We start from the raw sequence: 24343 nt of genomic DNA, 5'->3' as shown, positions 1-24343 counted from the left end.
TGCCTTAGCAGCAAGATAGAGGAAGGAGCACTGGGCTGTGGGACACAGGCATCTTAACCACTCGCTAAATCCACACCCCTAAATGTTCAATTCTAGTATTTCCTTCCTGCTTGCTGTTCCATTGGAGAAATATTTCAGAAGAGAAGCCTGGGAAAGAGACGAAGAAGGGTGAGAAAAATGGGAGAAAACAGGAAGGAGAATGGCGGAGAAGCAAGGGAAGAAGAAAGTCTTAATAAGAAATGCGTGATTCATCCTGTAAAATCTGAGGAAAGATGGGAAATAAGGACTGAAAAGTGTGCAGTCAGAGGAGTGGTAGAGACTACGGGGTGACCTTGGTGATAGTAGTGCATATTAGTGAAGGGGACAGAAGCCAGGCTCGAGTGACTTTGAGAATAAATGCAGCGAAGAAGAAAGAGATGTCAACCACTGGGAACTCTTCAGAAGGGTCATATGGGACCTCAGACATGCAGTGACACTTAAAGGGTACGCAGACTTCAAAGGGGGGGGGGTGACTTGAGCCGCTTTCAAAGCCAGAAGGAAGAAGCATGAAAGGAAGTCCTTGAAGACAAAGGGGAAACAAAGTCCCTCAGGTACTGAATTATTTTTGCAAACCCACCCAGATGATGTGAAGAAAACTTACCAATAACTCTGATATGGAAAGTGCAGCTGGCTTGGTTGCCGGATAGGTCAGTTGCTGTGTATGTGATAGCAACCTCTCCAATTGGGAAGAGATACGGTGGGGTAAAAGCTGGATAAACGTGGATGGACACCTTTTGGAAGTAAATATTTTGAAAGTTAAAGTTAATGTCAACAGTACCTTAATTGTTTTTGATTTATATGTTAGTAATGTTTCAATAATGATACCATATTTCACATAGGAAAAGGGAAAAAAATCAGGCACAGACTTCCAATGTATTTCTTTCCAGACTATCCTATTTAGAAAGCTTATAGAGTTGGCATATATATGAAATACTGTTTCTTATTTTTATATAATATCTTAAACATTTTTTATGTTCTAACATAGTTTTTAGAACTTGGGATGACTTTTGAATGTCTTCATAATGTTCTATAGAACAAATATATGATAATTTCTTTTTAAGAAAAATTTGTTGAAGGATACCCACATGGTCCCAAGTTTTACCACTGCAGATAGCTCTAAGAAGAACATCTTTGAATCAATAACTTTAAAATGATTGTTTCCTTATGGTTCCATGAACAGAGTTGTTAGCTACAAGCCACTAAATTTTTATTGATAGACAAAATTTCTTTCCCAAAGTGTGGTAACAATTTACATTTGCATTAGCAGTGTTTAACAATGTCTGTATCCAAGCTCCCCAATCCATGTGAAACTTCGTCACTTCTTACTGAGTCAATGGCACCAGGTCATGTTTAATTCTCAGGTTCTTAGTACCTTACGTTAAGATTATATTCTCGTATATTTGCATGATATTATAATATTTTTCCTTTTGGAATTATATGTTTACTTTCTTCATCTGTTTGGAAATTGTGATGCAATAAAAATTTACATTAGTATGTTATACAATAATCATTTTTTCTTAATTTTTTTGACAGGCAGAGTGGACAGTGAGAGAGAGACAGAGAAAGGTCTTCCTTTTGCTGTTGGTTCACTCTCCAATGGCCGCCATCATTTTAACCTTTGAAAAGTTTCAAGTATTTTTCTCTGGTATATGTCTTTTAATTTGTAATTTTTAATATGAATTTTTAAATACTTAAGTAAAATCTACCATGTAGATTAAAAAAAAAAATCCGAATAAGCTTAGAAAGTCATTCATGAAGTGATTTGATAGCATTATAGTGTATTCGAAGGTAGTCTTTTTAAGAATTTAAAAATAATCTGGGGAAGTGGGTGTTTGGCCTAGTGGTTAAGATGCTTGCTAAGGCACCTGCAGCCCACACTGGAGTGCCTGGGTTCGATTCCCAGCTCCAGCTCCCGATTCCAGCTTCCTGCCAGTGTAGACTCTGGGAGGAAGCAGTGATGGCTCCAGTAGTCAGATTCCTGCACTCATGTTGGAGACCAGGATTGTATTCTCGGTGCCCGCCTCTGGGCCTGGCCCAGCTACAGTTTTTAGGGCATTCAGGGCTGTAAACTAACAAATGGAAGCTTGCTATTTCTAACAAATAAAACTTTTAATGATTTAGAAATGTATTTTTATAGTATTTAAGAATACAACTACATTTTCAAAGTCATCCAATAATTATATTAATGTATTTAAATTCAAATATTCATTATCTCTCCATACTATTCTAGTTATTTCATTTTGTCAGATACTTTCATTTGAGATATTTTTTCTTATTGTTTTTAATACTTTCATTTGTACATTATTTTTCATACTTCAGAATTATTTTGTCAAATTCCAAAAATATTCTGTTGACACTGTCATTGGTATACATTTGTTCTAGACTTAGGTAAGCTTTTCCATCTATAAATATGGTATATATTTCAACCTGGTTTCATTTTTTGTCAATATTGCATATTTTCTTTTAATGATACATTTACCTTTATCATATATGTATATACATAAACTATCTTTTACTTGTACTATATCTTTTATTATGAGTAGAATCTCTGTTTAATAATATTTTATATATTCATAGCATTATATCTCTTAAATATGATGTGTGTGTGTGTGTGTGTGAGAGAGAGATGCTTAATTTAAGTAGCTACTTAGTTTCAAAAAATTAAACCTGGAATGCAAAGAATAAATTTAAAAGGCTCATTCAGAATACAAATGAAAAACTAAGAGTTCAAATCACAGGAGAGATAATAGATATGGAGGAAAGAAAATAGAGATATGTGAACAATTAGTGTTTCTGAAACAGAAAACAGAATGAGTGGACCGGGAAGAATAAGATACAAAGGAAAATTCTGAGCTGAAGAAAGCTAATGCTCTGCAGATATCAAGGACTTTTCGATGTATCAGAAAAATCAATGAAACACAACTGTCACCTAAACAAATTTTACATAATTTCATGTAAAATGAAAGGTTCCCACACTATCCAGAAAATAAGGGGTTACTTAAAAGTGGAAAGTAATCAGGTTATGTCATCTTCTCTTAGGCAGCAAGTATGGAGATAAAAGATATTTTTGTACATGCCAAGGTTCTGGAAACGGGCCAACTTATATGATGTTTTCTGAAAGAAAGGATTTTAAGCATACCAAACGAGTGATGAATCACATTAAATCCATCATGTGTGGGGAAAGTCATGGTATGAAAGAACTGCCAGCAAACACCAAAACTATGTAAACACAGAGTTAGTTGGAAAAGTTACAATAAATGTGGTTACAAAACAGATATGAAAGGCTATAATTTTTTAAAGGGAACTCATATAATGTAAAAAAACTAATACTTAACCAATAACAGAATAAAAATTCTAGATTATATTTTAAAAACCTGAAGTGGCTAGAGAATTAAATTGATAATTTGTCATTTTACTTGAAAGAGACTCAATCGATCATCTTAATTTTTGCCACTGATAATCAGGTAATGATAGGTTTTTGTACGTTTTAAAAACTTTGTTGAAAAGATGGCATATTCTTTCCATACATAATTGTAGTTTAAGTCCTGATGCTGAAGAGTACAGAGGTTAAATAATCCCACCTTCTAAAGAGAACCCCTAAGGTTGGACAAACCACCGGGAGGCTTTCAGTCTAGTGGCTGAGCTGGCCAAGCGTCCCCAGCACTCACTGTAATCCCGCATTAGCAGAGAGACGTTGTAGAAATTGGAGAGTTCACTGGGTAGAGTTTTGGGCCTCTCCCTGTTCTTTCCCAGGAGGAAAGTAAAGGGAAGATGACTGCCTCCAATCACAAGGCTGGCTGCAGATCACTACTCACAGAACAGTAGGAGGGGGCAAGGAAGTGTGTGGACAGAGGATACTGGATGAGACTGACACCTCTGACCACCCCTTGGAGGTCAGTGGCATATATGAACATCGAAGGCAGGAGGATTGTTCAAGCAATGTGGGTAGACTGGGAGGACAGATGCTCTGATCCTGGGTGCGCCTGTCTTCCCATTCTTTGACACGAAGGCCAAGGAGGAAGCCAGTCATACTTGAGCTGTTCTGCTGTACTCCACTCTAGAGGCTATGGGAGGCATCACAAGGCCTGGAGCTGAGAGGGTGGACAGAAGTGCTCCTGCCAGGGGGTATCTCCCTGCCAGGGAGCTGCACTGGGCAGAAGGGAGTCCCGGTTGGGTCTTCTGCAGAATCCATGTATGAACTTGATGTGAGAATCAGTATTTGGGTGTTGCTTTTCAGTATTATACAGAGAACAGCACAGTAGTAGCAAACTGAAAGACCTTAGAAACTATCCTCAGAACTACTGCTTCCATGCTATGCTAGTTTCCTATTGATGCCATAACCAAGTCCTATAAATTTAGCAGCTGAAAACAACACAGCTTTATTAGCTGGCAGGCCTGTAGGCCAGAGATATTGATGTATCTTACAGGATTACAAGTCAACATGTTAGTAGGGCTGAGTTCCTTCCTAGATACTCTGGGGGAACAAGCTGTTTCCTTGCCTCGGTTAGCTTCTAGAGGCAGCTGCTTGCAGGGCCCCATTGCTCCAAATTCAAGGCCAGCAATGGCAGAATGAGTCCTTATCACTTCATGTCCCTCAGCCTTCCTCCTGCCCTACCATTTCTCTCTAATCAGAGTTGGGTTAGGGATTCCTCTTTTAAGGACTCATATGATTCAACTGGCATTGCCTAAACAGTCCAGGCTGATCTCCCCAAATCAACACCCTTAGTTTCACTTCTGCAAAGTCCCTTCGCCATGTAAGGAAACATGTTCACAGTTTCCAGGGATTAGAACAAGGATATTTTTTGGGGTGGCCATTATGCCACTAATCATACTAGCCCTGGCCCCAGAGAAGCCAGAAACAGAGGTAGGGGAGCCTCCAAAGGAATCCAAGAGCACCCTCAGCTCTCCCTCTCCATGTCACGTAGGCCACCTCTGAGCTGCAGGAGGAAAACACTTCAAAGTGGACACAAGATTCAAGTTTTTGTTTAGACAGCAAGATTCTCTTTCTAATCCCTGCAAGTGGGTTTAGTTACAGAAAGGAACTGTTTGTGTATCCGAGTAACCAAAGCATGTGGCTGCAGTTACTTTCTGCTGGTGTCTGTCCTGCTTCAGACTGTTCAAAGTGACACATTATGGTTTTGGTCCTATTCTATAACTTAGCATCCTACTTTCTCCCCAGGAATCTGCCTGTTTGAAGACTGTCTTGGAGAAAAATCAGAGAGGAAGGCAGAGACTTGGGACAAGGATGTTCCTGGCAGCATCGTTCTTTCCTGCCCTTCATTTCTTCCCTTGCTTGTACTTCATGGCTTCAAGAAACCCTTTCATTGCCAATAGTCTACACTGCCTTCCCTCTTTTCCTTTTCCCTTCCAATGTTCTATTTGTAGAGAAATCCAATTATCAGCTTTTTTTTTTTTTTTTGTGCCTGGCCTAGAGAATCATACCACTTCTAGAAAAACTCATACCACAGAGCCAATTACTGTCTAAGTTTTTGATCACCAAATTCAAGTGAGTCCCCAATGCTATCCAATAATCCCACTACATTTTCTCTGTTATTTCTCATTCTGGTTAATTCTTTCAATTTTGGTTTGTATCTGGCCTCTTTGTGACCAGAAACGATACTCCTTTTTTCTTTGTATATACAACTTCTCTATCTGACTGATACTTGCCACTCTTATTTCTATTCTTTTAAGCATATTCATATCTTCTCCCTTGTGTTGGGCTGAATAATGGTCCCCTAAGGTTGTCCGTGTCCTAATCCCTGAACCTGTGAATACTTTGTTACCTGGCAATAGAGACTTAGCAGATAGAACTAAATTAAGACTCTAGATGGGCTAAACATAATCCAAGCCCCACCCTCGCCAAGGGGGAAGAAGAAGGGCCAGGGTGAAAAGAAAAAGATGTGGTGATAGATGGATGTCGAGGTCAAAATGATACAGTCACTGCCAAAGGAATGTGGCAACCTGTAAGAACTGGAAGAAGCAAGAAACATATTCCCCTCCAGAGCCTCTGAAAGGAAGAAGCACATGACTTGGTTCCTTCTGCCCAGATGCCCATGAACAAAACCAATGTGTGGGATCAACCCGGTCTTTCTTCCCTTTAGCCTAAAGTAAAGGGTGTTTGACTTGCATAGCGTCCTCTACTCCACAGAACCAGGTGAGTTCTCAGTTGAGTCTCACAATCTGTTTTGCCCATTTCTCCATTTCCTTCAGAATTCCAACCAGGATGGAAACTGGTGGGCACTGTGCTCATGTCTCCCAGAATTCTTTCTGATTCTAGTGGTTTCAATTTGCAAATGGTCAATCATTCAATCCATCTACTGGAACATTTTATTTCTTCCCCAAGATCTTAGAAAAAAAGAACGTCATCACATGAAAGCACCCTCAAATTCTTGTCACCCTCCCCAGCCTCTTCCCACCGCATTTACCCACTACTGTGTCACCAGTCTTCTTCCTTTTCTTCCAGTGGTATATAAAACAACTCTTGCCAAGTCACTTGAATTCTTTCCCCTGTTCTCTGGATTCCTTCCCCTCGGACTTCCTAAGGAGCTCCCATTATTAATTCTCTTTTCTGCTCTAGTCTCACCTTTTGCCTTTTTACAAGATCTACTGTCATTAATTAAACATGTGTAAATCACTCTTACATTAGGAAACAGCCAAAAATCTATCGGCAAGCCCTCACTCTACAGGAATCATCATCTAGTTTTTCATAGCCTTGAAGAAAATTACTCATTCATTAACCAGTCATCATCTGTTTTCCACATGTTCCACAAAGGCCTTTAAACAGCTCATGGAAAATTCACACTGTGAAAAAACTAAGCATTGACTGAAAACAATTTTTTGTAAAAATACGTTTATCTTTTAATTCTATTTTCCATGAACCTTTTGAAGTACTTTTACATTAACATAGATCTCATTAAGGTCAGCTTGCAGATTCTAAATCTAATTTACATCTTTCATCCCCCTGTAACTCAGTTTTAGTTTAGTATATGACATACTTGACCAACCTTTTTGCCATGAGGCATGGGAGACAGAAGGTGATGGGTCAAGTAATTCGGTCTCTGAAACCCACGTGGAAGAATGGATTACGGCTCCAGCTTCAGCCATTGCAGGCATTTGAGGAGATAACCAATAGATAGATAGATAGATAGACAGACAGACAAACACACGGACAGACCTTCACCCTCCTTCTGTCCCTCTTAAATACATTAAAAATAATAAAAAAACAGATGGACAGATAACATTAAGTGGGATCAGGTGTAAGAAAAGGAGAACAACCAGAAAAGGTTTCTACCATAAAGCTAAAGGAAGAGAATCACTTCATGGCAGGAGGTTGGAGTCAGCAGCTGGACCCAGAAATTGAATCCAGGTATTTATTCCAATGTGCGGTGGGGTATCTTAACTGCTAGGCTAAATGCTTAGCCTTCTTCATTTCTTTTAAAAAATGTTTACTTGTTTATTTTAGAGGGAGACAGAGAGTGAGAGTGAGAGGTTATGTCCCATCTACTGGTTCATTACTCAAATCCTCACAATAGCTAGAGCCAGGCCAGGCTGAAGCCAGGAGCCTGGAACTAAATCCAGGTCTTGTACATGAGTGGTGAGGACCTAACTACTTGAGCCATAATCTGCTGCCTCCTAAGGTGTGCATTAGCAGGAAGCTGGAGTCAAGAGCAGAGTTGAAATTTAAACTCAGGCTCTCTAATATGGGATGAGGACATCTTAAGAAGTAGTTTAAACCATTATGCCAAATGGCTGACCCCTGCTCCTTTCCTAAGTGTTGACCTTTCCTGGGGTTTGATCTCTGACACTCTCCTTAATCTGCATATCAGCATTGGAGACTCTTATCCACTCACTCCAAAGCCATCCTGTGTAGACTCTCTGATGTCAATCTACAAATTCATGCCCCTAGTACCCACCTTTCTATTGAGCTGCCTCTATGTGACCCTGAATGAGATGAGGGACTCCCTTTCACTCAGTGCTTGTGTTTTTGAACATGAGACCATCTATGTTCATAGATTTCTCAGGCAGCTGTTTGGTATTCTATGATCACGTAGAGTATACAGAAGCATGTACCAGAGCATTCTCTGTTTCCTTAGATTACCTGGCCTCTTTGTATCCACTCCTATCATATTTACAGAGCTTTTCCAAAATGACTATACATTCTGAGATGCAGTGTATTACAGTATATTCTGCATTCTTCCAGCTATCTTATGGTGTAGAAGTTAAAATATTTGGGTAGAGTGACAAAAAGCAAATTACTAGGTTGGAGAATTGGGGATCAGGCAATGAATGAATTTAATTTGGGTTGCATGAGTTGTGCAGGAGTGAATGCAAAAAGAAAGTTCTGATTGGAGAAAGAAGAACTGAATAACTTAGCACAGGGACAGGGAATGATGCATTGGTTTCTAAATGGTTGACCGCTTCCTAAGAGCAGGCAATGAAAATGAAGAAATGTTTCTTTTCCAGAGACTAAGAGACATATGACGCCTGCATCAATGTACGTGAAGGTGCTGGACTTTGTGTGAGTTTTCAACAGATCCTGCAATGCATCACTTTACCTAGCGTTCCTTTACCTAATGTCCATAGGAGAAGAAGAGGAAGAGAAAGAGGAAGGGAAAGAAGAGGGGGAGGAGAGGGAGGAAGAGGGGGAGAAAGGAGAGAAGGGAGAGGAGGAAGAAAAGGAGAGGAGGGGGGAGGAGAAGGAGCAGGGGAGAGCAAGAAGAGGAAGAAAAAGAAGGAGCAGAAGCAGCAGCAACATGTGTTCACAGGCTTTTTACTGGAAAGTGGAAACATCACACATGCGGGAATGCTGATCACACATACCACCTCTGTGCCTTTAGGCCTTAAAGGCACATTTGCACTTTAAATAGCAGATTTAAAAATCACATAGATTGTAAGCATATTCAACACAATTACCAGAACAGTTTCTTTGGTGTTGCTCCCACAGTATATCTTGGCTTATACATCTATATACAAGTGTATATATACACACAGATGTGAAAAAAAATACACTATTCAGAGGCATGTTCATGTATGCAAATACTAACAGTGTAGATATCAGAAATAAATTCCTAAATGAACTCCCTTCCTGGCATAATGGATAATTACCTCAAGCCACTACGCAGATGTTTATATCATACTGTGTTCTGAATCATGCTGGATTTGGAAATGTTGCATAGGAAGCACTGACATGATCTCCTTTAGATTGGGGCAATAAGCAATCATTTGGGGCTCATATGATACAAGATAATGTTTATAAACAGGAATCAGGACTGACTCCACATCTTTCTTCTTCTTAAAAGATCCTCAGAGCATAGTAAGGAGCAAAGTATTCTTAGTAAGTAATCTTAGTGGATACAATAATATGACAAATCCATGGAATGAAAAGTTTCCGCTTTCAGAGATTTTAAAAAATATTTCATCTTCTTCTTCAGATAACATTTTACACTTATATTATAGTCAAGGGCTTACTGGCTCCACTAAACAATGAATTCAACAGATACAAAGCAAAATGATTGTAGTCCAGCAGGAAAATAAGCAAGGGTTGTGCACAATAATAAAGGAAAGGATGTCCAACTTCGCTCATCTAAAGTAAACTTTCATCTGAGATTTCTAATTTAAAACTCAAGGCTGATCATTCTTCTATCAGATGAGGCATCACCCTTTACAAGTAAACTATATGTAGAAAGAGCACTGTATGATCATTGGAATATGAGCAAATCCCCAGTCGTACACACATCTGCAGTACAGTTAGCATCCATTTGAATAAGGACATATTTGCAAACTTTACCTTTTCACCAGAGTTGTCCTTGGCTGTCGGGATCTGCCAGGTAATATTGGCTGAGTCTTGTTGCTCCTGCGTCTTCGCCTCTATGTCCTCAGGACAGCTGATTTGAGGAACCTCTACATCTGACTCAGAAAATACACAAATTAGTTAATATACTGGCATAGGATTGTAAGCCATTTAAGTGAGAAGTAAAAAATATAGCCACATCAATATTTTCTCTCATTTTTTCACATCCCAATTACCCATTGATTTGAAATATGCAAATGCCTCCCCAGTAATATTTACTGTTTACAAGGTTTACAAGGTTTACAAGGCCTGTGCTGGTGGCGTAGCCTCCTTTCTCGCTGCCTTCTACTGGAACTCACCCTCCACATGAATTACTACAAGGGCCGTGAAAGCCTCCAATGTCTTCTTTCACTTGTGTCTTTTATTTTTTTAAACATTTAAATTTATTTATTTGAGAGGTAGAGTTACAGACAGTGAGAAGGAAAGAGAGAGAGGTCTTCCATCCGCTGGTTCACTCCCCAAATGGTTGCAATAGCCGGAACTGCGCCAATCTGAAGCCAGGAGCCAGGAGCTTCTTCCAGGTCTCCCATGTGGGTGCAGGGGCCCAAAGACTTGGGCCATCCTCTACTGCTTTCCCAGGCCATAGCAGAGAGCTGGATCAGAAGTGAAGCAGCCAGAATTGGAACCAGCGTCCATATGGTATGCTGGCACTGCAGGCAGCAGCTTTATCTGCTACACCACAGCGCTGGCCCCTGCTTGTGTTCTGACTTAATGCCCTCTGGCCTACACCTGGATGACCACTACTTGTATTTTAGTTCTCAGCTTTAACACCAGTTACTCAGCATGCTTCCTCAGACTCTCCAAGTCCATCTGAGGCACTTACTCTACAAGGACCAGAGCAACACATTGTTCTTCTAGTTGATTTATCTGAGAGGCAGAAAGAGAGAAAGAGAGAGATCTCCCAACTACTAGTTCACTCTTTAAATGCCCACAGTAGCTTGGGCTGGGCCAAGCTTAAACCAGGAGCGGGGAACTCAATTCAGGTCTCCAGGCAGGAATCCATCTACTTGAGCCTTCATTAGTATCTCCCAAGGCACACTTAACAGGAAGCTGGAATCAGGAGGTGGAGCTGAGAATAGAACCCAAGCACTATGCTATAAGATGCAAGCCTCTTAACTGCCAAGCCAAGCAACTGCCTCTCAAAACATGGATTACTTTTAAAAGATTTATTTTATGACTACCAGCAACATCAGCTATGAAAAATGTTCTTTTTAAAATTTATTTATGCATTTGAAGGGCAAAGTTAAAGAGAGCTAATCTTCTACCCACTGGTTCACTCCCAAAATGGCTACAACAGCCAGGGCTAGGCCACTGAAGCCAGGAGCCAGGAGCTTCTTCCAGGTCTCCCATGTGGGTGGCAGGGGCCCAAGCAATTGGGCCATCTTCTGCTTCTTTCCCAGGTGTAGTTGCAGGGAGCTAGAGCAGACGTGGAGCGGCTGGGACTTGAACCAGCGCCCACATTGGATGCCAGTGCAGCAGGTGGCAGCTTAACCCACTGGGCCACAGTGCCGGCCCCTAAAAAATCTTTTGAAAAAGTATATGACTTCTTACCCATTCATCAATTAAATATTGATTCGATTTAGAATGCAAAGGTTGCATTTATTTTTCTCTCTCTGTCCTATAGACACGTTGCATTTCCTCTGGCATTTAGAGTTGCAAATGACAAAGGGTAATATGAATCTAATTCTTGTTTTCTTTGTGCATTTTCTCATTCTCTTTGGAAATTTACTGAAAATTATCTTACTACCTTCACCCTCCAGAAATTGCACAGGGAGCAGTGAAATTATACAAGCCAAATACTCACAGGGTTATTTTTGATATAAAGGTTTAGCTTTTCTGTGGATCAGAAACAACTTCTACTACTGTTAGAAATATTATTTCTCTTCATTCCTTTTTTTACTTTGTCTGGAATTCCTTACTAGGGGGCCTACATCGTGGCAAAGCGAGTTGAGCTACCATATGTGACTCTGGCATCTCATATTGGAGCTCCAGCTGGAGTTCTAGCTGCTCCACTTCCTATCCAGCTTCCTCTTGATGCACCTGGGAAAGCAGCAGCAGACAGTCTAAGTGCTTCCCTGCCATCCACATGGGAGACCTGGATGGAGTCTGAAGCTTCTGGCTTTGGCCTGGCCCAGTCCTAGCTGTTGAGGCCCTTTGGGGAATGAGCCAACAGATAGAAGATCTCTCTCTTTCTCTTTCTCCTTCTTTTCCTCTGTCACTCTGCCTTTCAAATAAATAAAATAAATTAAAAAAAATTCTTTACTAAATTGACACTGGGGTTTTCAGACAATCATTGGTATCTCTTCCATCTTTTTGGTTAACTGGGATATTCAAGTTCTTTATTTATTCTGCCTTCTGAGAGGAGTCTACATTTTTGTCCTTCAAATCATTAATAACAATCTCAATAATATCCGAGCACTTTTTGCTCTTCTTCTCTTAGAAATGTTAATGATATTTTACTTCTAATAATTCTTTTTTTTTTTTTTTTTTGACAGGCAGAGTTAGTGAGAGATAGAAAGGTCTTCCTTCCGTTGGTTCACCCCTCAAATGGCTGCTGCGGCCTGCGCGTTGTGCTGATCCGAAGCCAGGAGCCAGGTGCTTCTCCTGGTCTCCCACGCGGGTGCAGGGCCCAAGGACTTGGGCCATCCTCCACTGCCTTCCCGGGCCACAGCAGAGAGCTGGACTGGAAGAGGAGCAACCGGGACAGAATCCGGCGCCCCAACCAGGACTAGAACCTGGGGTACCAGCGCCACAGGCGGAGGATTAGCCAGGTGAGCGCAGTGCTGGCCTCTTATTTTTTATTTATTTATTTTTTATTTTTGACAGGCAGAGTGGACAGTGAGAGAGACAGAGAGAAAGGTCTTCTTTTTGCCGTTGGTTCACCCTTCAATGGCCGCTGTGGCCGGCGCATTGTGCTGATCCGAAGGCAGGAGCCAGGTGTTTATCCTGGTCTCCCATGGGGTGTAGGGTCCAAGCACTTGGGCCATCCTCCACTGCACTCCTGGGCCACAGCAGAGAGCTGGCCTGGAAGAGGGGCAACTGGGACAAAATCCGGTGCCCTGGCCAGAACTAGAACCCGGTGTGCCGGTGCCGCAGGTTGAGGATTAGCCTATTGAGCCGCGGTGCCAGCCGGCCTCTTATTTTTAATATTTCATTTTTTTAGTAGTTTACTCTTGCTGCAGGGAAAATTGAATGCAATGGGATGCAGGTTTCAGAGAGCTAATAGCTTTTAAAGTTTTTTTCTAAATCACCTCATTCTCACTTGCTTTATATTGACCAGAAATTCCTCAAAGATTTTCATCTCCTGATGGAAAACTTATCTGATGTCCTGCTCTAATATTATCCATATTTTAAAATTTTTTCTATCATTGTCTTGCCATTTTCTAATTGGAGTTTTATAAATCCATAATATTGAATCAGAAATACTTGTAGTACATATTGGGCTAATGTCTATCATTTTCTCATAGGTTTGCAGCAAAGTTGCAAAGACAGACAGTGCTACCCCATATCCAGATGGCATCACTCAGGAATTTGGTTTTTAACTTGACTGCTATGGTGTGCATGTGGTTTGGGTGTGTTTTCCAAAGGCTGGAAGGTTGGTCCCCAGGGTGGTGGTATTAAGAGGTGATGGAACCTTTAAGAGGAGGGGCTCAGGAGAAGGTGATTAGGCCATGGAGGATGCTGCCCTCAGATAGGGTTCACACTGGTCTGAGAGTGAGTTCTTGCGACAGTGGGCTGCTATAAGAGTGAGCCTTGCTTGTGACTTCCTCTCTGGCTTCCATTCTTGAAATATAATCTCTCCTAGACATGAGTCCCTGCCATTGTGAGTACGTACAATGCCATGCCCTTGAGCCTCCAAAATAATGAGCCATATAGATCTCTTTTTGTAAAACACCCAACCTCAGGTATTTTGTTACGGCAACAGAATACAGGCAAAGACACTGACCCACGTGGAGGCCTACCTTTACACACAGCTGTCTGAACTTTGGCACTCCATTTTCCAGAAGTGGTACATCTCACTTCTCTGGCTCCAGATAACATGAACCCTGGGCGACAACTCAGCTGACAAATTGTTCCAGGTTTGGCTGGTTGCTTGCCACAGCTGGAGGGGGACACAATGACACCTTTGGGCTTCTGGAAGCTGGAGCAGTGGCGCTCTGTTTGTAGAGAAATGAGAGCATATTGTTTCCATTTGCACCATTTGGAAATGCCACAGAATCATTTTACCCAAGAAAAACACAACAGTGCTATTTTGGAATTAACACTTCTTATTAAATGAGAATTGTGTGTGACACTGATTGTATGATTATATGATGTATTATAAATAATCTTGAATTGTATATCTTTAGTTACCTCTTGTTGTTTTGTCAATGTATGAAAATCTTGAAAAACTTCTGATATTTTAACCAATACTGATTGTGACTTATATCACTTGCTTGGAACACCTTCATTTGGTTTGGAGAATGTTATGTCAAGGCTTTCAAGTATAAAATAGTAACTTGAATTCCATTTTTCATGGATTAAGTGATATCTTCAGCAATTAATCTCTATTTTATGAGATTTTTTGAGTGCTATCTTTATTTTTTTAACTAATTAATTTATTTTCTAAGGAAAACAAATTTCATATGTACAACTTTAGGAATATAGTTATTCTTCCCACCATACCCACACTCCTATCCCTTCTCCTCCTCCTTCTCCCCTTCCCAGTATCATTCTCCATTAAGATTCATTTTCAATTTAACTTTGTACACAGAAGACCAACTCTATACTAAGTAAAGATTTTAACAATATGGTGCTATCTTTAAATGTATCTTTATTTATTTATTTATTTATTTTTGACAGGCAGAGTAGATAGTGAGAGAGAGAGACAGAGAGAAAGGTCTTCCTTTTTGCCGTTGGTTCACCCTCCAATGGCCACTGCGGCCGGCACATCGCGCTGATCCGAAGCCAGGAGCCAGGTGCTTCCCCCGGTCTCCCATGCGGGTGCAGGGCCCAAGGACTCGGGCCATCCTCCACCGCCTTCCCGGGCCATAGCAGAGAGCTGGCCTAGAAGAGGGGCAACCGGGATAGAATCCGGCGCCCCAACCGGGACTAGAACCCGGTGTGCCGGCGCCGCAATGCGGAGGATTAGTATGTTAAGCCACGGCACTGGCCAATCTGGTGCTATCTTTAAACAAGCACATAATGAGTAAAGTTTTTATAACTTTCCTAAAATCACTGTGTCATAATTAAGGCCTTAAGCCTTAATGCAATCTTAATCATAGACAATGAACAACAGATGAATTAGAGGGATAGCAGATATAGTGGAAAATCAAGGTTAGGACTTAATGTGGGGTGTGTGTTGGTGTGCATATGTGTGTGCACACATGTGCTCATGCGTACATGTATTGTGCCCATATGAACATGTGTTTGCTGCAGTAGTGATTCCTCTGGTAGCATTGCTCATACCTTTAGTCTATTTCTTATGAAATAATAACTAATATTTACTCACTGCCTACTATATGCCAGGCATTATTCTAAATGCTTCACAAGTATTGACTCCTTTGACTCTCTTCAATATGAAGTATTTTTACTGTTCCCATTTAAAAATAAGATAACTGAGCAGGTAAACTGTCCAAGGTCATGTGTCTGGTCAGCGGCAGAACTCATGTGTTTCTAGGCACTCCACTCTTGTGCTTTCTCCATGAAATGAATTCTTTCAAAACTCCAGTAGCAGAAATCATTTTTCCAGAGAAATTGGTTTGTCTGTTTTTGCCCATTGTGAGCCACGTTCCTCCCTGGACTTCCTGTTCAGCTTTGATCCACGGGAAAATCAGAGCCAAATTTGTGGTTTAAATACAATGACTACATGGGACTCAGTGTCCTTTGTTTTCTGGTTGGCTCTTTATAAACTATGACAGTTGTCAAAACCATTGAAGATATATTCTCACTCTCTCTCTCTCTCTCTCTCTCTCTCGCTGTTTGTGGTATTTGGTGAATATATCGTTAATTTGTATATAGTTTGATCTACTGAAGTATTTCCATTGCTTCTATGCTTAAAAAGTTTGAAATTGGTTAGTGTACATACCTATATATAACTTACATTTTTTCTAGGTTTTAGTGTTATTTTAACCTTTTATTTTCAGATCTATATAGAATTCATTTCTATGAGGTGTGAATTAAAGATACACAAAAATTTTATTTATTTTTGCTTTTCCCAAGGAACTAGCCAGTTTTCCTGTTTGATAAGGCAAAAAAAAAATTTTTTTCCTAACTGTCCTATGCAATGAATCCTTAATAATACATGAAATTTGTAGGTTTCAGGATTTATTCTGTTTAATTTATCTGGCATATTCTTAATTTTTGCAGCTTTAGTTATAACTTAACACTTGGTAGAGCTACTTTCTCCTAGCTATTCCAGTTATCCCTAGCTACCATTTCCTTCCAAAATTAGAGTTTGATAGTTTATTTTCAAGATGACCTCAGGAATAACTCTCTAATTCCAAAAAGGGGATGAAAACATTTTTTTGCAACAAAATAGACTTATGTTTCAAACTTACGTTTCAATTCATTTTTTTCAGGAACTTTTGGAAGTACCCTTGTATACAGAAAAGCTGCTTGTTTGGTATTCTTATGATTTTTACTGAGCTCACATTTTCAGTACATTAATCATATCTTTTAGCTAGATGTATAGTCTAAAAATGATAATTTTAAATTCCAATATCTCTAATTTCAAGATTTACAATGACAAACAATATGGCTAATTCTAAGAATCCTTTTCTTTTTCCCAATTTAATAAGATGGTTTAATACTGTTCTTCCATAAGTGGCTGACAAATTAAGATGATTTTTTGTTATGTCAGAGATATTAATGTAACATATGTTTCTAAGATTTCATTAAAAACAGTTTAAATGATAATGAATTTATTTTGCCTTGTAAACATATATAATTTTTTACCTGTCTGTTATAATGAGTCAATTTGTCACTTTGACTTGATTACCTAATTTTAAACTCTTCTTTTAGTCCCAAGATAAACCCTATTTGTTTTGGTATGTTATTCTTTGCTATTATAGTTATATACAAAGTGAGTCTAGAGTTGTCAGGTTGAAAACAAAATAATAAAAGTTTGAAAATATGAATTGGGTTTATTTCCATTATTTGTGCCAATTTATACGGAAATCACTGTTTCTATAAAGTTTGAAACAATTTTCCTTCTTTGGTCCCTATTCATTTTGGGGGGAATACTTAATATTCTAATCACATTTTCTATCTCTTTATGAATAATTGGTTATTTGTATTTCAGCTTTTTTCTTCAATTATCTAAAATTTGCATTTTCTAAGAAATCATAGATAATATCAAATTTCAGTTTATGTGCACAGATTTATAGACAGAGTTTTATTATTCTTTCAATACCCTGTAAATGCTTTGTTATAGATTCCTAGAAAATTCTTCCTTTGGACTTTTCTAGCTTAGATTTGAAATCCTATTTTATCACTTGAAAGATTTCCCTCTTAACAACAATCTCCCTTCATAGTTCATTTTCCTTTACTTAAAGAGCGATCATTGTATCTTTCTTTCAATTTTCCCTGAAATTGTTATTTTCCCAACTTTTAAATTAGATGTGAGTTGCCTTTTATTGGATTATGTTTAATAATGAAAGGATTCTTATGATTACTGTTTCAAAATTTTGTTCTTTCCTTCACAAGGTAAAGGTAAATCTGAGGAAATTAGAGAGCATTTATTTTTTTTAAAAATCCATCCAATTTAGCTCAATTTTTCAAAAAAAGCAATGTCATCTGGAGTTGTAATAAACTCCAATGACTTGGAAAATCATAGTTAGTTTAGAAGTCATTTTACTAGTGGAGAGAAACAAAACAAGCTATTTGTATATAACACCAGGCATCAGTCTACATGGATGTTTATTTGCACGCAGTAGGAGCTATAGCTCAGTTCTAGGTCTTCACAGAATACTGGAGACAACAGAGAGCAGGAGAATGAATCATGAAAGTCTATTCCAGTCTCGGAACTCACCCACACATCGGGGTTCTGGCCCATCCCACTGGGCATTTCCTTGGCAGGTAAGCTTGGTACTCCCTTCCAATCTGTAGCCTTCATCACAGGTCACCAAACACGTCGTCTTGTAGGACATTTCCCCTGTAGAACAGCTGATCCGGCCATGTTTGGGCTGGCGGAGATGGGGACATGTTCTCACTATATAAAATGCAAACACTTGACTAAATATGGACAAAAGTATAATTTTAAATTTAGTAATGTTTCACATCAAGACATGTTTATTTTCTTAAAATGGCAAATAAGGAACACACCATCATTTTTTGAATTATTCCAAGACAATTTAAAGCCTATGTTTCAGCAAATGCACATTGCCTGAAAGTTATCACTGTTTGCAGTCTTCTGGCCATAGAGGAGGGAAACTGAAATTCATGGGCCTGGCACTAAATGGACATTGATGTCAGAGCAGTACATGTAGCCCTCAGCTGAGCCTTTGCTGAAATTGTCCAGGTAATATTCCCATAAAAGGAAGGGGTCTTTTCTGGGATGTTTTTAGTTTCATGATGAACTCGGTTCTGGGACACCACAAGCATTTCCTGGGTCTTGGAATGGCAAAGTTGTCCAACTTCTATCATCTTAAGCTCCAGTATTCTACCATCTGACCACAACTCTCACTCTAGTTTTTTACTTCTTTCCTTCTGCACACTTACTGCAAATCCTATGCTAATCTTGATTTATGCAATTGACTTTCTTTTTTGTGGCTGTGGCAGCAATGGTGAGTTGCCCACCAATAACTATGCTCTCCAGTTTTATTCAGCACAGGAATATCCCCAGTTGGAGGACTACAATTCTTCTCTTTGACAATTCATGAGAGACAAGGAGATGTGGCTGGAGTTGTGGGAGTTGTGGGGAAGCTATTTAAAGGCAACTATTCCAATTGAGAGAGCTCTTTGCTTTCCCCCTTTCCTCTTTCTTTATTCAAAAATACAGGCACGAGGTGTAGTACTAGTATACTATTGTACATTTATAGAATACCATAGGATAAATATGAAGCACTAAGATGGTAGAGCAAAAATGTAAAAGCAGCCTGGAACTCTTGTGACTGTAGAGCCAGCATCCCAGCTTTGAATCACCTAATTTGTCTTTCTTTTAGATGAGAGAAAAATAAACCCCTAATTTGCTTACAACATTATTTTTTGGGTCTTTGATACCAGTAGCTATACACAAATCCTAATTATCTGTACCCTGTACACGTTCATTTTTACTTTGTTACTGTTTTAAAAAAAGGAAATGCTCTATCATATATTTCACTTACTTGAAAGGCAGAGACACACACACACACAGGGAGGAAGAGAGAGAGAGAGAAAGAGAGAGAGAGAGAGAGATCTTTATGCATTGGTTGACTCCCCAAAGGCCCACAACAGCCAAGACTAGGTCAGATCAAAGCCAGGAATCTGGAATTCAATCAAAGTCCTCTACATGGGTGGTAAGGACTCAAGTACTTGAGCCATCTCTTTGCCTCCCAGGCTGAACATTATTGCAAAGCTGGATCAGAAGCAGAGCCAGGACTTGAACAAAAAGTAGAGTTGGGACTTGAATGGAGATATGAGAAGCAGGCACCCCAAGCAACGTTTTAACAGCTACACCAATGCCCATCCCAATGTTTGTTAATTTTCTAGGGAAAGATCTTGCCTTTTTTTCAGCTCATGGGATTTGTATGTGTCCTAACCCTGCTCATAACCACTGCATGTGATCTAAGATTACATTCCTCTGGTCTGAGAAGTGAGCAGGTACAACTGGAGACAGGGTTCCTTTCTCCACCTGCTTTGAAACTACCATGAGAAAGTGGTTAGATGGCATTGGCTGTGCTGTGGATGCTGAAAGCCTCAGCTCATTTCCATACCATGGTATCCAGAGACACCTGAATTTTCTCAGTTCTGCTACTCCTGACCCTCTAGCCTCAACAATACATCCGAAAACCTACAAGATGGTATTTGGACTGCTTGTGTATCTGTTGGTTCCTTAACAATGTCTTAAAGTTCTCCCAGCAAACTAAGTTGCTGCTCAGTCCACCAAAACCCTATGATGTGTCTTAGAGTCCATTTCAACTAATTGCATCCTACCCTCTATTCCTGTTCATGACGATATCCTAGGAAGTTCCAGACTCCAAAGTCCCTCATTTACCAGGGTTACCCCCACACAGGAGTGACCCAAATCTAACCCAACAGGCACTTTGCTTCTGCCCCTGGGACGTGTTACCAGTCTTCAATAAATCTCCCCATATCCTAAACTTGCCTTTTCGATTTTTTCTTTACTTACTTTTTTTTTAAAGATTTATTTATTTTATTTGAAGGCATAATTAGAGAGAGAAGGAAGCACAGAGAGCAGGGTTGGGCCAGACTGAAGCCAAGAGCAAGAAGCCAGGAGCCAGGAGCCAGGAGCTTCTTCTAGGTCTCTCATGTGGGTACATGTGTCCAAGGACTTTGGGCCATTTTCTGCTGCTTTGCCAGTTGCATTGGAGGGAGCTGGATCAGAAGTGCAGTAGCTGGGACTTGAACCAGCACCCATATGGGATACCAACACTGCAGATGACAGCTTAACTTTCTACACACCACCTCGCCACCCCCTGTTCACTTTATTTCTAACCATAACCTAACTGTCTCCTAGGGGCAGAGCTTGGATGTCAAACAGGTGTCTCCATTGCTCCTTACTGCCTTTCCAGACAATTCTCCTTCTTTACCTTCCTGAAAACCTGCAGCTCATTTGAGCTCTATAGCTCCTCTGAATTCTGTCTCCCATCAAGTTCATGACTTCACTATTTGTGTATATGATCCAGAATCCTGAAGTTGTATTCTCAGCCTCCTCTTCTCCAAAGCCTGTATCTTCACCCACCCCCATCCTCCTCCTGCTGACACCTCCTCTAGACTCTGCCATCACTAATCCAAATATCCCATCCTGACAATCGTCTCCTGTCTTCTAGGTCACTCCTTCAAGTGTCTCAACTCCGTAATCTTCTCTACCCACTGGGAGCCTCTGACCTAGTGTATGCTTCTCTTTAGAAGAAACTATCCCTAAGAATTCGTACTCTTTCTACACCACATTTTCTTTAGTCTAGCTTAGATTCACGCCAATCAGGGGAAGAAGGGAGGAGGGTAAAGGCGAGGAAAAGAGGAGAAAAAAGAAAGCAGAGAAGAGAAAGGGAGAGGGAAAGAGAATGGAAGAGAGGAAGAGGAGGGGAGGGGCAGAGGAGGTTGATCTGGAAGAATAAAGGGAGAACAGGGGAAGTCAAAGAACAGGGTATGTCAAACAAAACTATGGGGGCCATTGTTTTGGAATAAGCTCCTGTACTAGGCCCCAACAGACCAGGTCAAATCAAAGTGCAGTGACTCCAGCTACATGCCACATTATCAAACTGAAACTTGAAGGAAGCAGATAGATCCCAAAACAGGGTAATCTGTCCCCAAAGCATAAGATTCCAGCTTATCTGAGTCAGTGTAATAAGGGAGTCCCCTCTAATGTAAGTAACCTGATGTTAGTCAGGTTTTCCCTTTGTTGTTCTGTTTCTTTTTCCTGCCTACCAAAACCCATTGTTCAGGCTTTGCCCAGAGCTCTCTTACTTTGTAGACTGGAGGCTGTGCCAGGCAGTGAATTGCAAACAAAAGCCAGATAGAACTATAGCTACATTTGTTGCCCTTTGTCTTTTGAGAGGGGTAGGATAAAGTAGAGGAAGGAAAAGCACACAAGAGGGGAAGGGACCAACATGATGGGGAGGCAAAATGCAACCTCTCAGCAGATGACTTGAACGTTCCTGCCGTGTACAGGGAAATGGAGAGGAACCAGCATAGCTACCTGCTGGCCACACCGAAAGGATGGGCACAGACAAATACGTTCATTTCAAAGCTTATAGATAAGAAGCCTACGAGCCCCATGAAAGAACAAGGTCCAGCTTGCTCTCAGCTAGCACTCAGACAACACTAGAGGCCAGAAGACAACAGCAATCTCTGAATGCTTTTTCGATAAAATGTTTGGGACTCAATAATTTTATCAGAACTCAGACTTTAGTTCATTTGTCAATTTGTCATACCATGCATATATATTTGTTTATGATAAAAATTTAATTTTACAATCATACAGAAGGAAGCTGAGGCAAAATATTCAAGTGTATATTCTACCAAAGTCACTAACAGAAACTATTCTGCAGGAATCCATCCCCTTTATATCAGTTAGCAGAGCATACACATTGAGTGCATTACATACATGTTGAGGATTGATTACTCCATGGAGAAAACTCAAAAATTAGATTACAGGTTAAACCATAAGTCTTAATTTCTTTTTCCCCTGGAATGGTTTGGACTGAAGTCAACTATTAATGAAAAATGTGTAGAAATAATTTGCCTTTCCCATTGTGATTTTTTTAATAGAGTGTGTCCATCATGTAAATCCAATTTTCACCAAGTATATCCATCAAGTGTTCAGAAATATTTTGTCCTCTGCATTTCAACTTTTATTAAATGTGTCTATCAGGTATAGCGCGATGCCAAGTGTCAGGTGGGATGAACAGTTGAGTGAGAGTAATTCCTATGCTCAAGCTGCATAAAATCTGGAAACCCATATCAATAAGCTGCTGAAATCACTCCTGCTTTCCAAGTCTGGGAGAAAATGGATCTGCAATATTTCTCAAGAGAACTGACAATAGATGAGACTATTATCTTGTTTCTGAAATGTTGGTTTTAATAAACTTTTATTGCTCCTTAGGGAAAACAAAGCACATATAAGAACTTGTATTTATTCTTCCAACATTCTTTTTCACTCAAGAATGATCATTTATTACAATTTTTAAAATGAACACACTTGTTTATTTGCTAGATATATAATTTTTTTATTTCAACAAGCTGAAAAATCCTGCAATGTTTATTAGATTCATGTTGAATCAATCTGTATGTATTTATTTAGCCTTTTTAGAAAACAGAAACTTAAGTCTTTTGACAAAACATCATCATGTAGCAGACAGCATAAGAACATAGGAGCCTGCTGTGGTTTTCATATTAAAAGCTAATCATAAAAATGTTTCTGGTCAATCTCCAAATTCTGATAGCATTTACTACTGAATATAATGTAAATCTGATGTTAAATGTAAGGTTTTCATTTTTTTGTTAGAAAAAATACCACACAATTTAATGATTGTGATATGGTGGTTTAGCTAGTTAACACTGAAAAACCACAAACGAATCCTTACTTGTTTAGAAAGAAATGTATGATTCAGACAAAATTGAAAATGACTATATGTGCTTTATAAAGAGTGCCTAGGAGGAACAGGAATCAAGATTACCAATTATTTGTTATTCAATATACACAGGAGCATTAGTGATATAACAGGAAACGTGTAAAAAAGGCTTCACATTTTAACTGATCTTCATTTCTACCTCAGTCTTAGATTTTCAAGAAAAAAGACATAATTAAAATTACTCTTTGCATTGTAATTTGATTTATATTTGAGCTATAAAAACTATGACTTTTTTTCATGTTACCCTGAAGCAGAAGTGGATCCATGCCCAAGTATCATTTCCCTGAATCCCTGATACTCTGATTATGAGGCACACCGTTGCTTTATGTACTACAAAAAACCAGTAAAGGATTTACTGCCACTGGTTGGAGGGTTCATCTCAATTTCAGAGATGTGAAAATGCGAAAAAGTGTATTTTAGATTTAGTGAAATTTGGCACACTCCTACGTTTCATAGAACAACATCTCAGGTAACTAAATCCGTTAAGTAGTGATGATGAGACATGATGGACAGGCCTGAGTTTCTTCATCCAGGAAACTTGGTATACCAGTAAGTTAGGTAGCAGCTTTGGTGGTGAAGCCGAAGGGATTTTTAGGAAGATCTAAGGCCCTCTAGCATTTCTTTTACTCTGATTAAATTAATTTACATTAGAGTAGCAATTAAATTGGAATTAAACAAAAGAGAACAAGGATGCTCTTGAATGGTAAGTGACAGAAACAGAAACTGTGTCGATACTTCTTATCAATGGTCATCAATGTATATATCAATCAATGGATTTGTGGATTTGTTAAATTCCAATTTTCCTTTATTCACCAGAGGCATGATTAAAGATTGAGAGGAGAAAAGATACATTGCGTGTTCACAAGGAATTTATAGTCTAGCAAAGGTGATAGATTAATTAACAATAAAAGTAAGGGTATTAGTCTACTTTCTGCTATTTTAACAGGATGCCACAGACTGTTATTATAAACAGATTATTTACACAAAACTCACAACATCAAAGCCAGGGTGGGAGACAATCAAGGCTGTGGAAACAGTTTGCAAGGAGATAACATCCTGAGAGGCATGGGCATCTCTTGTCCTGTTAGTCTATGACGCAAGGCTTAGGTAAGGATTGTGGAGGATGGAGGTCAGGGCAGGGCCTCATCCTAAGGGGGGAGTCCACCTTGTGCTTCTCATT

The 24343-nt window shown here is 39.6% G+C and overlaps 1 protein-coding gene across 1 annotated transcript in view; it reads right to left on the bottom strand.

Moving 5' to 3' along the window:
* The window catches only part of SVEP1 (sushi, von Willebrand factor type A, EGF and pentraxin domain containing 1), a 214264-nt gene that overhangs the window by 117379 nt on the left and 72542 nt on the right, over window positions 1-24343 (bottom strand). The window contains exons 6-9 of the mRNA XM_062207773.1: window positions 17901-18080; window positions 13852-14046; window positions 9827-9945; window positions 641-770 (exon numbers count right to left, since the gene is read on the bottom strand). Coding sequence (XP_062063757.1) covers window positions 641-770; window positions 9827-9945; window positions 13852-14046; window positions 17901-18080 — 624 coding nt within the window. The remainder of the gene's footprint in view (window positions 1-640; window positions 771-9826; window positions 9946-13851; window positions 14047-17900; window positions 18081-24343) is intronic.

The sequence above is a fragment of the Lepus europaeus genome, chromosome 12 (assembly GCF_033115175.1).
Source record: "Lepus europaeus isolate LE1 chromosome 12, mLepTim1.pri, whole genome shotgun sequence".
Lineage (NCBI taxonomy): Eukaryota > Metazoa > Chordata > Mammalia > Lagomorpha > Leporidae > Lepus > Lepus europaeus.
The sequence above is the reverse complement of the archived record's forward strand: the minus strand, read 5'-3'. Positions and strand labels throughout refer to the sequence as shown.